The sequence below is a fragment of the Lampris incognitus genome, chromosome 17, assembly GCF_029633865.1.
Source record: "Lampris incognitus isolate fLamInc1 chromosome 17, fLamInc1.hap2, whole genome shotgun sequence".
NCBI lineage: Eukaryota > Metazoa > Chordata > Actinopteri > Lampriformes > Lampridae > Lampris > Lampris incognitus.
The window spans coordinates 9392616-9408390 of record NC_079227.1 but is presented as its reverse complement, the minus strand read 5'-3'; the positions used below and the strand labels follow the sequence as shown (position 1 = coordinate 9408390).

At 47.4% G+C, this 15775-nt stretch overlaps 1 protein-coding gene across 1 annotated transcript in view; it reads right to left on the bottom strand.

The window, feature by feature from the left end:
* Positions 1–1308: 1308 nt before the first annotated feature.
* mms19 (MMS19 homolog, cytosolic iron-sulfur assembly component) overlaps positions 1309–15775 on the bottom strand; it is a 28957-nt gene continuing 14490 nt past the window's right edge. The window contains exons 15-31 of the mRNA XM_056296606.1: positions 15542–15667; positions 14477–14558; positions 12417–12511; positions 11918–12079; positions 10077–10232; positions 9663–9762; positions 8952–9054; positions 8210–8287; positions 7713–7839; positions 6826–6932; positions 6508–6564; positions 5960–6146; positions 3851–3933; positions 3249–3413; positions 3021–3080; positions 2721–2821; positions 1309–2375 (exon numbers count right to left, since the gene is read on the bottom strand). Coding sequence (XP_056152581.1) covers positions 2345–2375; positions 2721–2821; positions 3021–3080; positions 3249–3413; positions 3851–3933; positions 5960–6146; positions 6508–6564; positions 6826–6932; positions 7713–7839; positions 8210–8287; positions 8952–9054; positions 9663–9762; positions 10077–10232; positions 11918–12079; positions 12417–12511; positions 14477–14558; positions 15542–15667 — 1820 coding nt within the window. The 3' untranslated portion in view covers positions 1309–2344. The remainder of the gene's footprint in view (positions 2376–2720; positions 2822–3020; positions 3081–3248; positions 3414–3850; positions 3934–5959; positions 6147–6507; positions 6565–6825; positions 6933–7712; positions 7840–8209; positions 8288–8951; positions 9055–9662; positions 9763–10076; positions 10233–11917; positions 12080–12416; positions 12512–14476; positions 14559–15541; positions 15668–15775) is intronic.

Sequence of the window (15775 nt, the reverse complement as noted above, 5' to 3'; positions counted from 1 at the left end):
TTTGCCTAAATAGTAACACATCTCTGGTGCCAAACAGCTGACTGGCAGGGCTGTGGGTTGTGGTGGAGGGAGAGGATGTTTTTGAGAAAACTTTGTAAAACTGTTCTGAACACTCATGAAGACGGGTCGTCCCCATTTCTGCTGCGATTCTCCACGTCTGAACGTGTGACGTGATCATTTCCTTACAACCTTTTATAAATCTTGCTACTACGCACAAGGAGCTGAAATAAGTGAAAACAGCCCGAGTCCTGTTGAAGTTTTCATCCTCAGCCTAGTTTGAGATCCGCTGTGAGACACTGTTGGTACAGTATCACGTGCCTTTGTTGAGGTACTCGGCCTTTAAAATGAGTTGGGTTTCCTCGATGGGACCCAAGGCACTGCTCTACTTGGTAAATGTGTGGTAATATCAAGCTAATGTGATAATATTCTGTTCATTATTCCCTTTTATGCAAACCATAGTGTTCACACCACTGAAAAACATGGCTGGATGAACCTGTCCCCCATCCGGCATGGTGACCGCTTTGATACGATTCCTAACCGATGAGCTGTGCTCCGCAGCTAGACTTGGCATATCTCTGTGATTCTTAAGTTTTTGATAAAATGAAAGTTTTTTCATATCACTGTTTTGCCCTGTTATTTTACGTCGATAAAGAAGGTTTCCAAAGTCTGTGCCGCTGTTAAAAGTCAGCTGGGGCATCCGGGTAGCATAGCCGTCTGCTCTGTTGCCTACCAACATGGGGATCGCCGGTTCGAATCCCCGCGTTACCTCCGGGCTTGGTCGGGCGTCCCTACAGGCACAATTGGCCGAGTCTGCGAGTAGGAAGCCGGATGTGGGTATGTATCCTGGTCGCTGCACTAGCGCCTCCTCTGGTCGGTCGGGGTGCCTGTTCGGGGGGGGGGAATAGCGTGACCCTCCCACGTGCTACGTCCCCCTGGTGAAACTCCTCACTGTCGGGTGAAAAGAAGCGGCTGGCGACTCCACGTGTATGGGAGGAGGCATGCGGTAGTCTGCAGCCCTCCCCGGATCAGCAGAGGGGGGTGGAGCAGAGACCGGGACGTCTCGGGAAGAGTGGGGTAATTGGCCAAGTACAATTGGTAAGGGGGGAGGGGGGCATAAAAAAGTCGGCTGATTTTACACAGTTACAGAGAAGTTTATTAACATGTTAACTTAAGACATTTTAAATATCCATACATCCTTGGCGTAAGTCGATATGAGGTCTCGAGTTAACGGACCTTACAAAGATGAATAACCAACCGACCTCAAGCCGCGTAATGCGTCCGTCATCTGTCCAACACGGATTTAACACAAGGCAACGGTTCAACACATGACACTCAAGTCCCAATTTTAATCCTTAACAACGTCCTAAATATTCAAATCATGTAAAATGAACTTAAAACCCGCCATCAGCGGAAGTCCCCCCAAGCCTCGTGTCGCCGCCGTGGGCTACCGGGGAGTACGCGTGGCGCACGGTTGGCTGGTTTCGCCTCACATCGCGCTCGTGCGGTTGATACGATGCTCGGTGCTTCGCTTGGTTCACGCGCCGTTCTCGGAGATCTCACGTGGCTGGCCTATAGGTGCACATGGCGGAAAGGGCTCTGCTTGTCTCGAGCTAATATCCCAGACTTGGACCTAAGGATGAGCTGAACGACCCAAACGCTCGTGGGAAACGTCCCGCTGGTGCGACGCCCCGCTGACCGCTGCTGAGATCTGGTAGGTTATTCAAAGCTGCTGGGGGGGTGGGGGTGGGGGGTGGAGGTTGTGTGATTTGAGGTGTTGTGCAGAAATTTGCCGGTACACCCCCGCACCCTTCACTCTCGACATGACGCGACGGGCGGCGCTCTTCTAAAACCCCACACGTGCCACAGGCAGCTGCCCCCACCGGCGTCTTTTAATGGCGTTAAAAGAAAACCCGGCAGACTACTACCGTGATTTTTGTATAACTACCGCTACCTGGTTGTACGTCAAATCGAAGGGACGCGAATCCATTATTAATACAATGCTCGTTCACATTCTATGTAGATCTCGATGCTACCCCAGCAGTCGCTGCTGATACGCTGGCATGCTCAGTCAATGTAAAATACTTTGTGCGTTCATAAAAATAGAAGCGGTGGAAAAAAAGCAAAAAGCAGATATTCTCGGAAAAGCTAAAGAATGGAGGGAGTTTAGTTAGAAAGGTGAGTTGCGGGGAGGATGGATGCTGGAGAATCAAATGCTAAACGGTTTGACCCAGAAGAGGCTCCTGTGCTGAGGTTTAAGTCTGGCCCTCTTTCCCCAGAGCTTATCCTCTCTCCTTCAAGCCAAGTCAGAGTTTGGAGGCTCTGGATGAGGGTTGGGGTAGGGCCATCACTTGCCCCCCGGACTTCCCAAGAGGAACCTGAGGGAAAAGGAAGACGGCTACCTTATAATAAAAACTATTTCTTTTTTAAATAGTTGGTGGAAATGAGAACGGTACAAAACATATTCTTGTGTCATCAGACCACAGTGACAAATGTTCTCACACAGGAGACAAAATATATAATATATATGCGAAGAGGCTTAGAAATGATTAATAACTGTTGCACATTTGCTCCACGTCAAAGTAAGAAGTCACCTGGTTCAAAGGGGCAAAGATGGTAAATGAACCAATTTGGCTCTAATATGCAGCAAAAATAATGTATTATACTATTGTAGGGGAAAGTGCATCAGTTATACAATGGCTAACACTTGAACTGTGCCTCACCATGCTCCCCGTGCCTGTACGGCCTCGTTCCTCACCATCCTCTTCTTGTCATCCAGAGGTTTGGCCAGGGCCCGCAGCACCCTGGTACGGAAAGGAAGCACCTGGGACACAATAAGGCAGCACAGACTCTTAAAGATAGTTATGGAACCGAGACAGTCACCCCATAAGATTGATGAAATGGCACTATGGAAGACAAGATGTTTACTATGTTGACCTTTTTTTTTTTTTATTAATCTCCAGTATCTGTGATGAGTGAGAGCTGGTATCTGAATTTAAAGCCTGGAGGAGATGGAATTTTACCTCATGTTCAGGGAATTGGGACACGTCGTGGATACACCTTAGCGTGGCAATTCGTACTTTCTGCAAGAGTAAGAAGAAAATATTGACAGTGGGGTGTGAATGTGTTTAAATGTTTTGGGGGGGGGCTAACTACAGGGGCATCCTACATGCACATTTGGTCTGCAAGTAAGAATTCTTGCTAGTGTGTCTATGCACACCAACTTACTTTCTAGACTGCAGCATACTTACCATGACTGGACTGGAGGTGAGGGCCAGGAGCCTGGTGACCAGCGCCTCCAGCTGCTGTATGACAGCTGGAGAAGGGTTGAGTAAGGCCGGCTGCAGGCAAGACAGAGTCGACAGGTGGACCCCATGGTCTGGACCAGACAAGGCCTCCAGCAGCAGTGACAGCAGCTGGACACGGGCAGTGGAAATCGTCATTATCTGAAGATCCATCTCAAATTTGTCCCAGAAATCCACTGATGTAACAGATTGTGGTCCAGAGAGCCGGGTGATACAAGCTCAAAATGTTTGGGGAGTAGTTGACATTGGTTACAAGAGACATGCTGCCATGTTAGAGGAGTAAAAACAACCATTGTGACACGGTCCCTTATTCCTAGCTCACAAAATAGAAAATTTCCTATTTACTGCTTGTTGTAGTCTTCCTTTCCTGCAAAAATCTCAAATTCAGAAATTGAAGTATTTTTTACTTTTATTTTTCAACGGGCAGTAGGAGGCAGTAACTTGGTAGCAGGTCTCTCACAACCAATTGAAACCATTCTCTGAACATGCCGGTCGCTGTGTACTGCATGAATATCAACAGGCACTGCAGACCTGTGCCCTTGACTCACCGGTGGTAGCTCAGAGATCTGAACTTGTTTGGGCAGGTTATTGACCATATTGGATAGCGCCTTCAGGTAGTTGGACTTCATCTCTGGAGGGGAGACAAAAAGGAATCAAATTAGCCTGAACTGAATGAGATTAGTCGTTTGAAAATATGATCACATGCACTGCAAGGAAGAGGAAGAAATTGAAGCCATGGTACTGAACATATGGCAGTGCTCAAATTAAATAGGTTACCGAAGTCAAATCATTGGGAGGATGGCTCATATTACAGAGCTTGATCTAAATGGACGGCTGATGTTACAGATATTTCTAAAAGAGTGATGAAAATGGCAGGAATGATTGGACAAAAGTTTTTATGGAGAGACATTCTTAAGGTGACATCGCAGTCTAATTTACAGTCATTATGTATTGCGGTGCAGTGTGGGGCAATGCAACTCAGAGAGCTATGAGGAGACTGCAGATCACACTAAACAAGGCAGCGAGAATGTTCTTAAGGTGCGAGTTTGCAGCAGGACTGAGGGAACTGCATATTATAATGGGATGGCTATCCAAAGGAGTTGAATCAAGTACAACTGGACTTGGTGTATATATATATATATATATATATATATATATATATATATACCAAGTCCAGTTGTACTTGATTCAACTCCTTTGGATAACCATGACCTGGATGAATGAGAACATTCAGACATAATGGGATGGCCCACAGTAATACAGCACGTGAGACGACATTCCACTGCACCAATTTCACAAATTCAAACATTTAAAAAGCCAGTTAGTATTGAGGACAAACTGTTATTGGTACGTGATAAAGTTCAAAGAAAGTTGGAGAAAGAGAATGTAGATCCCACAACTGCATTGCACTGCATCATTCACCAGCAGACGCTCTGCAGCAAATGCTTGAAATGTGACCGTGTTATGACTGTTGTGGTGAAATGCATTAATTACACCAGATCGAGAGGTTTACAACACCATCAGTATGTGCGTTTCTGGAGGAAGTAGATGCAATATATGGAAATGTGTTGTACTTCAAGTGCACTGATTGAGCAAGGGCAGCATTCTGGAAAGGTGTTTTGAATTCAGGGAGGCGATCAGAGAATTCATGAAAGAGGGCAGGCTACATGTTCCCGAGCTTGATGATCCCAAATGGCTCATGGGTTTAGCTTTCTTAGTTGATATCACACAGGCACTTGAACACTTTTCATATAAAACTGCAGGGGCCAGATCGACTTGTCACTGTAGCACTTGATAGCGTGAAAGCCTTCTCTGTGAAACTCAGATTATGGAAAACACAGCTCACAGAGAAAAGATCTGTCCACTTCCCAACATGCCAGCCAATTGTTGATGATGGTGCCAGAGTCAATGCTGATGAGCATGTGACTGCCACTGACAATCTGCAGCAGGAGTTTGAGCATCGCTTTTCTGATGTTAAGACTCACAGCACCACTTTCCAGTTATTTGCAGACCCTTTCTCCTTTGACGTGGACCGTGCTCCAAGCACGTTTCAAATGGAGCTCACAGACTTGCAGTGCAACACTGAGCTCGAGGCAAAGTTCAGACAGGCACAAGGAAAGCAGGAGACGCTTGGACAGTTTCTCAGAGAGCTTCCCAAAACATTCCCACAGTTGTCCAAACTGTTCAGGCAGGTCATGTGTCTTTTCTGCAGCACTTATCTGTGTGAGAAACTGTTCTCAACTATGACCTTTAATAAACCAAAGCACAGGTCCAGACTGACCAATGAACATCTCCAGGCTGTCCTTAGGGTGTCCACTGCTCAGTCCCTGAAAGCAAATGTGCCTCACCTGTGTCAGCAGAGCAAGTGCCAGGTTTCTGGCAAGAAGCAGGCTAAATATGTAGGCCTAGGCCAGGCTGCACTATGTACATAGCTACCTGTCCATGTGAAAACTCTGAAAAAATGTGAAATAATAATAAAAAAAGATGTGAAGGTTATATAGTTGAACCGTTTTCTCTTCATCCCCATTGCACCGGCCCTCCTCCATAACACCACCTGTCAAGTGGCCCCCAGGTCATTTGAGTTTAAGACCCTGGTCTAAACAATCTCAAGTTTCAGAACTTTGTGAATTCATTCAAACTACAAACTCCTCTTGTACCTGATGGGGCTGAGCTGAAGCCCCTCACCAGCTTGGCGGAGTTCTCGGTGAAGAAGCGCTGGCGGTACATGATGCGCACATCCGCATGGCAACTGCGGTTCAACACGTCGGAATGGTCGCTCATCAGCAAGGAGAAGCCGTCTGCCGTCAGTGAACCCAGCTCAGGGTCATTGAACAGGGAAAAGAGCTTAAAGAACAAACACACACACACGGAGGTTTATGTTTAAGGCTTGTGTGTGGATGTGTCACAGTTGTGGGCTTGTGTTGTGGACTTTACATGATACATGACCAAGTTGTTTGAGTTTATGTGTGTGCCCATTTGTGTTCATGTCAGAGAAGAGAAAAGGACAGAGGACACTCATCCACTCCGAGTCTGACATCCTTCCATGTGTGTGTGTGCATGCATATGAATTTGAGTGTGTGTGTGTGTGTGTGTGTATGCATGCATGGCTGTGCGAAGGTGTTCGAAAAGAGGGAAAAAAAGGCCGAAGGACAGAAAGAAAACCATGTCTATTCAGATAGCATCTGATGTCTGTGTCGGTTGTTACCTTCTCGGTCAGGGCTGCAGACAGAGGATGGTATCTGAGCAGCAGTGCCTTGGCTACCTGCAGACCAGGGTGCAGTTCACAATCATGGCTTGATATAAATAGGCAAAACACTATAGCATCATTGGATGAATGGACAGGTCTAACTGATATTATACCACAAGGGCTTCATTGTATTATAGTCAGCTCTCTAACATAAATGGGACGAGATCCAATACTGTATAAAACAAAATGTGTTAGGTGCTTCAGGTGAGCTGGAATATTATGCATATAGTATATAAATATTATACATGTAGTGAAAAAAAACCATTAGGGCCTTACCCAGACCATAAGAGTGAAGGCCTGTATCCGCAAAGGAGAGGAGGGAGAGTCCAACTCACGGCACATTCTCTTAATGGTCCGCTGTATTAAGGAGTCTAGAGCCTCGCCTGATGAACAGACCGACCACCATTACGATAACTGTGCAGACTTTCAAATCCAAAAGATCACTATTTACTAAATGACTAAGACTTGGACACACCCCCCCTTTTTTTTCTCCCCCAATTGTACATGGCCAATTACCCCACTCTTCCAAGCCGTCCCGGTTTCTGCTCCACCCCTTCTGCCGACCCCGGGGAGGTCTGCAGACTACCACATGCCTCCTCCGAAACATGTGGAGTCACCAGCCGCTTCTTTTCACCTGACAGTGAGGGGTTTCACCAGGAGGACGTAGCGTGTGGGAGGATCACGCTATTCCCCCCTGTTCTCCCTCCCCCCTTGAACAGGCGCCCTGACCGACCAGAGGAGGTGCTACTGCAGTGACCAGGACACATACCCACATCCGGCTTCCCATCCGCAGACACGGCCAATTGTGTCTGTAGGGAAGCCCGACAAAGCCGGAGGTAACACGGGGACTCGAACCAGCGATCCCCGTGTTGGTAGGCAACGGAATAGACCGCCACGCCACCCGGACGCCCCAAGACTTGGATACATTTTTGATGCCAGCAGTAAATTCAAGATCATTCCACTCCCAAAAAATGGACTAAAATGTAAAACATGCATCTGCACACACAGAGAGACGTCTCATGGGGAAGAACAGAACTGGGAGAAAGCTGCAAAGAAACCACATGAAATGAGATAAACAGACCATGTTTGAGAGATGTCATAGCTCTCGAACTGTATAAACTCAGCTTACAAACACTCCAGAAACCCTGCAACGCTCAACTGACCCTGTGGTCTCTTGTTAACCAGCCCGGCGAAACACTTGGCAGCGGAGACGTATGAGAGCGGGAGGCTGCAGGTACAGCTCAGCTCCTCCAACTCAGACAGCAATCTGTCTATCTGGGGAACCTCCACCTGGATATGAGACACAACAGCCGTAGCGGGGCATCAAACAAGGTTTTGAGACAGTTTTATACTTTTAGTGAATGAAATAAATTTTGTGGTACTTCATGCTGCCCTGTCCACCCCCTAATCAATTCCTATTTTTCAACTTATGTATAACTGTCACAGACTATGACAAAACATTATGACGTTGTGTTGAACTGTCGTGTGTATCCTATGTTATATGCACGCATTTATATGCCAAGACAGCAGCTGAGAATGTCTTTTGTGCGTCATTCTTCACTGTGATTCTGCACTTTATAACACGCCATGCTGCAAGGCACGTCTCCCATTGGTAAAAATAGCATCTTCGCTTGACATTTTTGATGGTCTGGAGACTTACACTGCGGGGCAACGAGCACACGCAGCCCATGAGCAGGCACACCAGCTGGGACTTCTTCCCAGAGTCTCCCTCCTGATTCTGGTCACAAAAAAAAAAGACAGAATGCATTAAAACAGTCACTTCCACAGAGGAGAGGTTAATCCACTCTCCTCGGCGCTCGCTCTCTCCATCACAGGACCGACTTTGACGGGAACCGATCCCAGCTAAGTAGAGCAAAGTGTGGGTCTGCACACACGAGACTTAACCGTTACGCAATTCTAGGGCACGACACGCCCGCACCGACATCATTTCCCCGACTTGCTTCTTTTGTGAGTTGCACACATCCTTGTGCGTTCTTGCAAGCCTCTGCGTCATTTGCATTCACAAGTGGAAAGAAACGCATACAAAAAAATGCATGCATATGGAGAAAAAAAAAAAAACACACACAAATAATTTTTCTTTCATGTGTGGAAAATCTTATGTTGCTCACTAGCAGACTACTTCAGCGTGCAACCTGTCAAGGAGGAAGCTTGCTCTGATTTCCTGTAGGAGGTGTAATATGTTTGTTTAGTTCAATCATCTTCAACCTACACTTTATTCTTCACATCTATACCCTCATCCTGCACAGCTGCAAACACCTCCCCACAAAGCTCCCAACACGTCCCCCACAATCACCATTAAATATTCACCTGATTTTATCTGGCACACACGACTGCATAAGCAAATGCACAAAATGAGGATGATGATCCATGCACACACACACCTTGAGTAGCCGAATGTGCGAGGGGAAGGAGTTGTCAGACAGAAACGAGACATCTCCGTCCAGGAAGAGAGAGACGGCTCTTGACGCTGTCTGGCCTGCGAGTCTGGAGATTAAACAAAGAGAGGAAACCACATGAACCTCACGAAGCATCAGAGTGAGGAGATACTGACTAAAAGAGGGCATGGTGAGGCAGGGATAGCAGCACGCTGGCAAACGCACACAATGAAGCGGCTTAGAAACGGTGTACGTCAGTGGTCTTTATGAAAACTTTAGAAAAACAGAAAGAGAGGCAGGGATCTGCGTATGTGGGCTCTGGCCTGGTTATGAATGACAAAATGAGATAAAGAGTGAGGGGAGAAAGTTGTCAATCGTAAGTGTGCATGTAAAACGGAGTTCGAAAGAAATCCAATGAGTGCGTTTCTGCAGCTGAAAGTACTAATTTCAGTTGAAAGTACTAGTTGCAGCACTTTTGAAAGTACTTCTGCAGCACTTGTCTAGTGCTGCAGAAACGCACTCACACAACTAGTACTTTCAGCTGAAATAACTGCATTACATCCCAGTATGGTTGGTCCCAACAGGGATCACATGACTAACCACTGGCAGTGTTAGAGCCATGTTCAAGCTACACGCTGCAGTAACACTCAGTGCTCTACTGACTGAGCTTACACAGGACCACAAGGACGAGAATGGTGAAAGGGAGATTGCACTGACGTGGGCTGCAGCCTGGCACAAGCGGTGCTGATGATGGGGACCATGGCTGACAGGACTGCCTCCTCCACCATAGGACTACAACGAGCAGATGACTCCTCCTCTACAAAACAGGAAGAGGAAGTAAGACCACCATAGGTTTTTCTCCCCTATATGAGCACAGAGGGACTTAAGCTTTTGTAACTTAGTGACATCTCATTCTAAAGTTAAAATCGTTCTGGATGAACGTGTCAGTAGGGGCATAAGATGTGAATGTAAATTCAATGCTCATGAGTACGAGTTTGACTATGTGTAAATACTACTTAGACTGGGTTAATGACAGTTGGGACAGGAAATAAACTTTTTTTAATTTACGAATCATAACAGTGTACTGGACACACAGAGGAAAGTTTAAGACATGCTCATCGAGCGGCTCACCACACAGGGCTGCCTGCAGGGCAAGAGTCAGCAGGCGTGGAATGATGATTTCATGGAAGCAGCGGCCCGTCTCCTCGGCGTCTACAGTGTGCTGCGCTATCCTCTGGAGGCTGTGACACACAGACACCACCTCCTCCAGCGAGAAGTCAGCGCTGCCTGAGAGGGACAGGAATGTTTACATGCGTTTGTCGTTTCTCGGAACCCCTTATTTCTGTATTGCCCTTCTCGAGCTCATGCGGTGAACTTCTCATGATTCGCAGAGGAGCCGGGCAGGCAGGGTGGAAAATGGCGAGAGCAATAGAGAATGATTTGCCACCTGACGTATATTTCTGATGGGATATGCTCACCACTGGTAATCATTTAAATGAGTGACCACCATTTCTTTATTAATCCCCTTGGGGAAACTCAGTTACTGCAAAGTAACCCATCCTAGCTGTGATCTGGGGAGCTAGCAGGAGCAGTGGGCTGCCGCCTTCATGCTGCGCTGGGACCAACTCCAGTTCTTTTCCCATTGCCTCGGTCAGGGACACAGACAGGGGTATCAACCCTAACATGCATGTTTCTTTTGACGGTGGGGGAAACCGGAGCACCCGCAGAAAACCCACCGCAGACACGGCGAGAACGTGCAAACTCTACACAGAGGATGACCCCCAAGGTTGGACAACCCCGGGGTTCGAACCCAGGACCTTCTTGCTGTGAGGTGACAGCGCTAACCACTGGGCCACTGTGCCGTGCCGTATTCTTCGTAATACTGACCATCCATGATTATTATGCCTATCTAGGAATGTCTGTCAGCTCATCTTGAACCATTATCAAACATTTGCAGTGTAAAGAAACTAGGACTCAAGTCAGCAGTGGTCTAGCTTCGATTTCTAACACACGAGCGAGCCTCGGAGGTGTGCAAGACTGCATGGTTATTATTTGTATCGCATCTGCCCTGTGCAAATTTGTTTACAGTCTAAAAGAAAAACAACCATTTCATATGTTTCAGTGTTAATGTCAGTCAATGGCTCTTCTTCGTAAGGTGGACCTATACTATTATTAAGGATTTTGCACACCAAGTACCAATTTCTTGTCCTGTTAGAAAATCAATACGGCCTCACATCCACTGAGTTTACACACCAACCCCATCAGGAATGTTTTCACAACATTTTCAGTTTTTTTTTGTTGTTGCCTTTTTCACATCCTACAGTCTCAGCTTTTTGAGTTTTTGGACCACAACGAAGGAAAAACAAAAGTCACAAGAAGGGCATCCGGGTAGCGCAGCAGTCTATTCCGTTGCCTACCAACACAGGGATCGCTGGTTCGAGTCCCCGTGTCACCACCGGCTTGGTCGGGCGTCCCTACAGACACAATTGGCTGTGTCTGCGGGTGGAAAGCCCGATGTGGGTGTGTGTCCTGGTCGCTGCACTAGCGCCTCCTCTGGTCGGCCAGGGCGCCTGTTTGGGGGGGGGGGGGAGATAGAGTGATCCTCCCATGCGCTACGTCCCCCTGGTGAAACTCTTCACTGTCAGGTGAAAAGAAGCGGCTGGCGACTCCACATGTATCGGAGGAGGCATGTGGTAGTCTGCAGCCCTCCCAGATCGGCAGAGGGGGTGGAGCAGCGACCGGGACAGCGCTGAGGGTGGGGTGATTGGCCAGGTACAATTGGGGAGAAAAAAAGGGGGGGGGGGAATCCAAAAAAATCATAAGAGAAATTTGAGCTTGTTGTGCAAAGAACTTTAGGCTTACACTGCAAAAGTGGAATAAAATGAACAAAAAAAGACAACTGAATCATGAACGGCGATTATTAGCGTAAAAATTAATAGTCAACTATAATTTCATGATCATGACAAGCCTACCTGTATGTGCCAAGGTGAGGACCTCAAGCAGGACAGCTGTGCTCTCCTGGACCAGACTTGGCTGGACCGACACTGCCGCCAGAGCCGATACACACCGCTGCCGCAGTGCATGATGGGAAGGTTTTTTTGACAGTGTGCTGTTGTCCTCTTCGACCATGGGCTCTGAGCATGCAAGAATGTAAGAGAGGGTTTATCGCTCTTTCATTCAGTGTCTCAGGACCAGAACGTTGGTTTACAATCAGATTTTACCCCTCAGCTAAGTTCAGCTCATCGCAACGGAGAGGGTCCAACATACCCGGCCATCGACCCACTGATAACTACAAATGCTGAGGTAGAGAAGTATATTTCAGCTGAAACATTTGCCTTTTTTTATCAGCCCCTGACAGCCTTTAACATTTAACTACAGTTTAGCAAAACCCTACTCTTCAGCAAATTCTTTCAATGAGAGTAGTTTATATAAAGCTCTTATCAGGAATACAAAAATATCTTGACTTCTTACCAGCAAATATCTCCTGTTTAATTTTTGGGATCATTTTGGTGAATGCTTTTGGATGCAATTTGGCCAGGGCTCCGGCACATTCCACCACGGCGAGACTGACGGAAGACAGAGCAATAACACAAAAACATTGACTCAGCTTATACAAATGTTAAAACTAAATAAGGAGAAGAATGCAGAAGATGCAGGTGATGGAAAAAACAAAAAAGTCTCAGTGTAGGAGGATGTCTGTGAATGTTCTCATTCATCCAGGTCATGGTTATCCAAAGGAGTTGAATCAAGTGCAACTGGACTTGGTATATATCCGTGAAGACGTTTCGCCTCTCATCCAAGAGGCTTCCTCAGTTCGTGCCTTTCTGACTAGACCAAGCTAGTCAGTGTGGGAGGAGGGTTAAGATGATAAAAAGAGACTCAGGGCTGTATGCTAACTTTTTTCCCCAAGGGGTACATGTGCTCCGAAATGAAAAAACTTTAGGGGCACACAAAGAAATTAAGGAGAACAGTGAAAAACGTTCAAGTAAGACAGAGTTTATCAACAAACAGTTGATTACACACATATTTTACTGTGCATGGGTGTGTGTAACCCCCCCCCAATTCTTTTCTCCTCTTTTTCTCCCCAATTGTACCCGGCCAATTATATTATCCCACTCTCCAAAGCCGTCCCGGTCACTGCAGCCCACCCCCTCTGCCGATCCGGGGAGGGCTGCAGACTGCCACATGCCTCCTCCCATACATGTGGAGTCGCCAGCCGCTTCTTTTCACCTGACAGTGAGGAGTTTCACCAGGGGGATGTAGCGCGTGGGAGGATCACGCTATTCCCCCAAGTTGCCCCTCCCTCGCGCGCGTGTGTGTGAGTCTGTATGCAGATAAGTTAAATGTTAGCCTAAGCATGTAATATCAATCTAGATAAAGTCATGATATCTTGGTTGCAGTCCAACACCAATGTTGTTGAATCACTGCAAATGTTAGTACACAGAATCAGATGTGTTTGCTGTCTTGAACACACCCCTTCCCTCCTGTGGACGAATGACTTGAATCACTCACTCAGTGAGAGAGTGTATCCCTGCATGTTCGCTGGCAACTGAGCTGACTGAGAATGAACGGACCGTTTCAGGAAGTGATTCAGTTACAAAGCCTTGTTGATTAAACCTTGTGAATCCTCCTCCCCAGATTCCTCTTCTTTCTCATCTCTCTCTGTATTTTTTTTTACTACTTTTATTAATCCCCATGGGGCAATACTTCCTCTGCATTTAACCCATCCTAGCTGTGTAGCTAGGAGCAGGGGGCAGCCGCTAGTGCAGCACCCGGGGACCAACTCCAGTTCTTTTCCACTGCCTTACTCAGGGGCACAGACAGGAGTATTAACCCTAACATGCAAGTCTTTTTGATGGTGGAGGACACCGGAGCACCCGGAGAAAAGCCACCGCAGACACGGGGAGAACATGCAAACTCCACACAGAGGACGACCTGGGACGACCCCCACGGTTGGACAACCCCAGGGTTCGAACCCAGGACCGACTTGCTGTGAGACGACAGCGCTAACCACTGGACCATCGTGCCAGTCTTTTTGGCTAAAAATAAAAATGAATGGGCTTCATTTTTAGTGATGTCTTAACGATAGTTTTTAAGCACGTCTGTCCCCCACTACGGCAGGTTGTAATCTTTACTCGCACACCGTGCTCGTAAAGTTTTTTTCTGGTTTGCACATGTCTATTTTTAGGGGCAAATGTGAGTGAAACACTCGCACTGTAGAGCCCTGGCTATGGTTAACTGGGCATGGACACCAGATGACTTCGCTCTCGGCCAAGAGACAGAACCGTGCTCAGAAAACTGAATAAGCAGTGAAAGAAATCTGAAATAACCTTGACATTGAAAAGTAAGCATGTGAAAGTGAGAGGGGGGGAAAGTCAGAAAATGTGTTGTGTTGCTGGTCGGGGTGTGTGTGTGTGTGTGTGTGTGCTTGAGGACAGAAATACAAATGACCACAATATAAAAAAAACAAAACAGGAAGGACTCAATGATGCACAGACATTGAAGGTAGAGTCGACAAAAGCTGAGCTAACCAAACTTTATCATCTTCCTCTTCCTGCAGCAATCTGGTCAGGTGATCTGCAGCCAGCTCCACGTCTTTCTCCAACAGCAGACCTGAGAGACGAGAGAGAGAGAAAGACATGTGGAGACCACTGTGATCAAAACTTGAAACCATTTCTTTACACCTTAACACTGTTTTAGAAAGGCTGAACCCCTACATAACTACGAAGTGATATTACAATAATGCTGGATGCTGACAGCTGGACCCTCTCTTTGTGGCCAACAGTGAATCATTTAATTTAATTTATTTTTTTATTCCTCGCCCCCTTTCCTCCCCAATTGTACCCGTCTATTTTTTTTCTTCAATTTACCCCCTTTTTCTCCCCAACTGTATCTGGCCAATTACCCTACTCTTTTTGAGCCGTCCCAGTCGCTGCTCCACCCCCTTTGCTGATCCGGGGAGCGCCCCGACTGACCAGAGGAGGCGCTGGTGCAGCGACCTGGACACACAACCACATCCGACTTCTCACCTGCAGACATGGCCAATTGTGTATGTAGAGACGCCCGACCAAGCTGGAGGTAACACGGGGATTTGAACTGCCGACCCCCGTGTTGGTAGGCAACGGAATAGACCACTATGCTACCCGGGCGCCTGTACCCGTCTAATTACCCCACTCTTCTGAGCCGCCCGGGTCGCTGCTCCACCCCCTCTGTCGATCCGGGGAGGGCTGCAGACTACCACATGTCTCCTCTGATACATGTGGAGTCGCCAGCCGCTTCTTTTCACTTGACAGTGAGGAGTTTCACCAGACGTAGCACACGCGGGAAGATCACGCTGTTCCCCCCAGTCCCCCCCCCCCAAACAGGCGCCCCAACCGACCGACCAATAGAGGCGCTAGTGTAGCGACCAGGACACACACCCACATCCAGCTCCCCACCCGCAGACATGGCCAATTGTGTCTCTAGGGACGCACGATGAAGCCGGAGGTAACACGGGGATTCGAACCGGCGATCCCCGTGTTGGTAGGCAACGGAATAGACCACCATGCCACCCGGATGCCCCTGGCTTATATTTTTAAAAAACTTCACCAACTTACCCTTCTGTTGCCCCAGCGTGGTAAGGAAAACTATGGCCGTGATCTGCAGGTCAGCATTGTTCTCCGATAGCGCCGAGAACACAATGGTGCACAAGGACTCGCGGAAGACCACAAACACATTCTCATCTGTTAAGAGACACAAGGAGAGACAGAAAGACAGTTTATACTTCGTCCGTTTTGCAAGAAAGTAGTTTTGTCTTTGACGTCAGACAGACTTGCACAGCATCGTGTCCA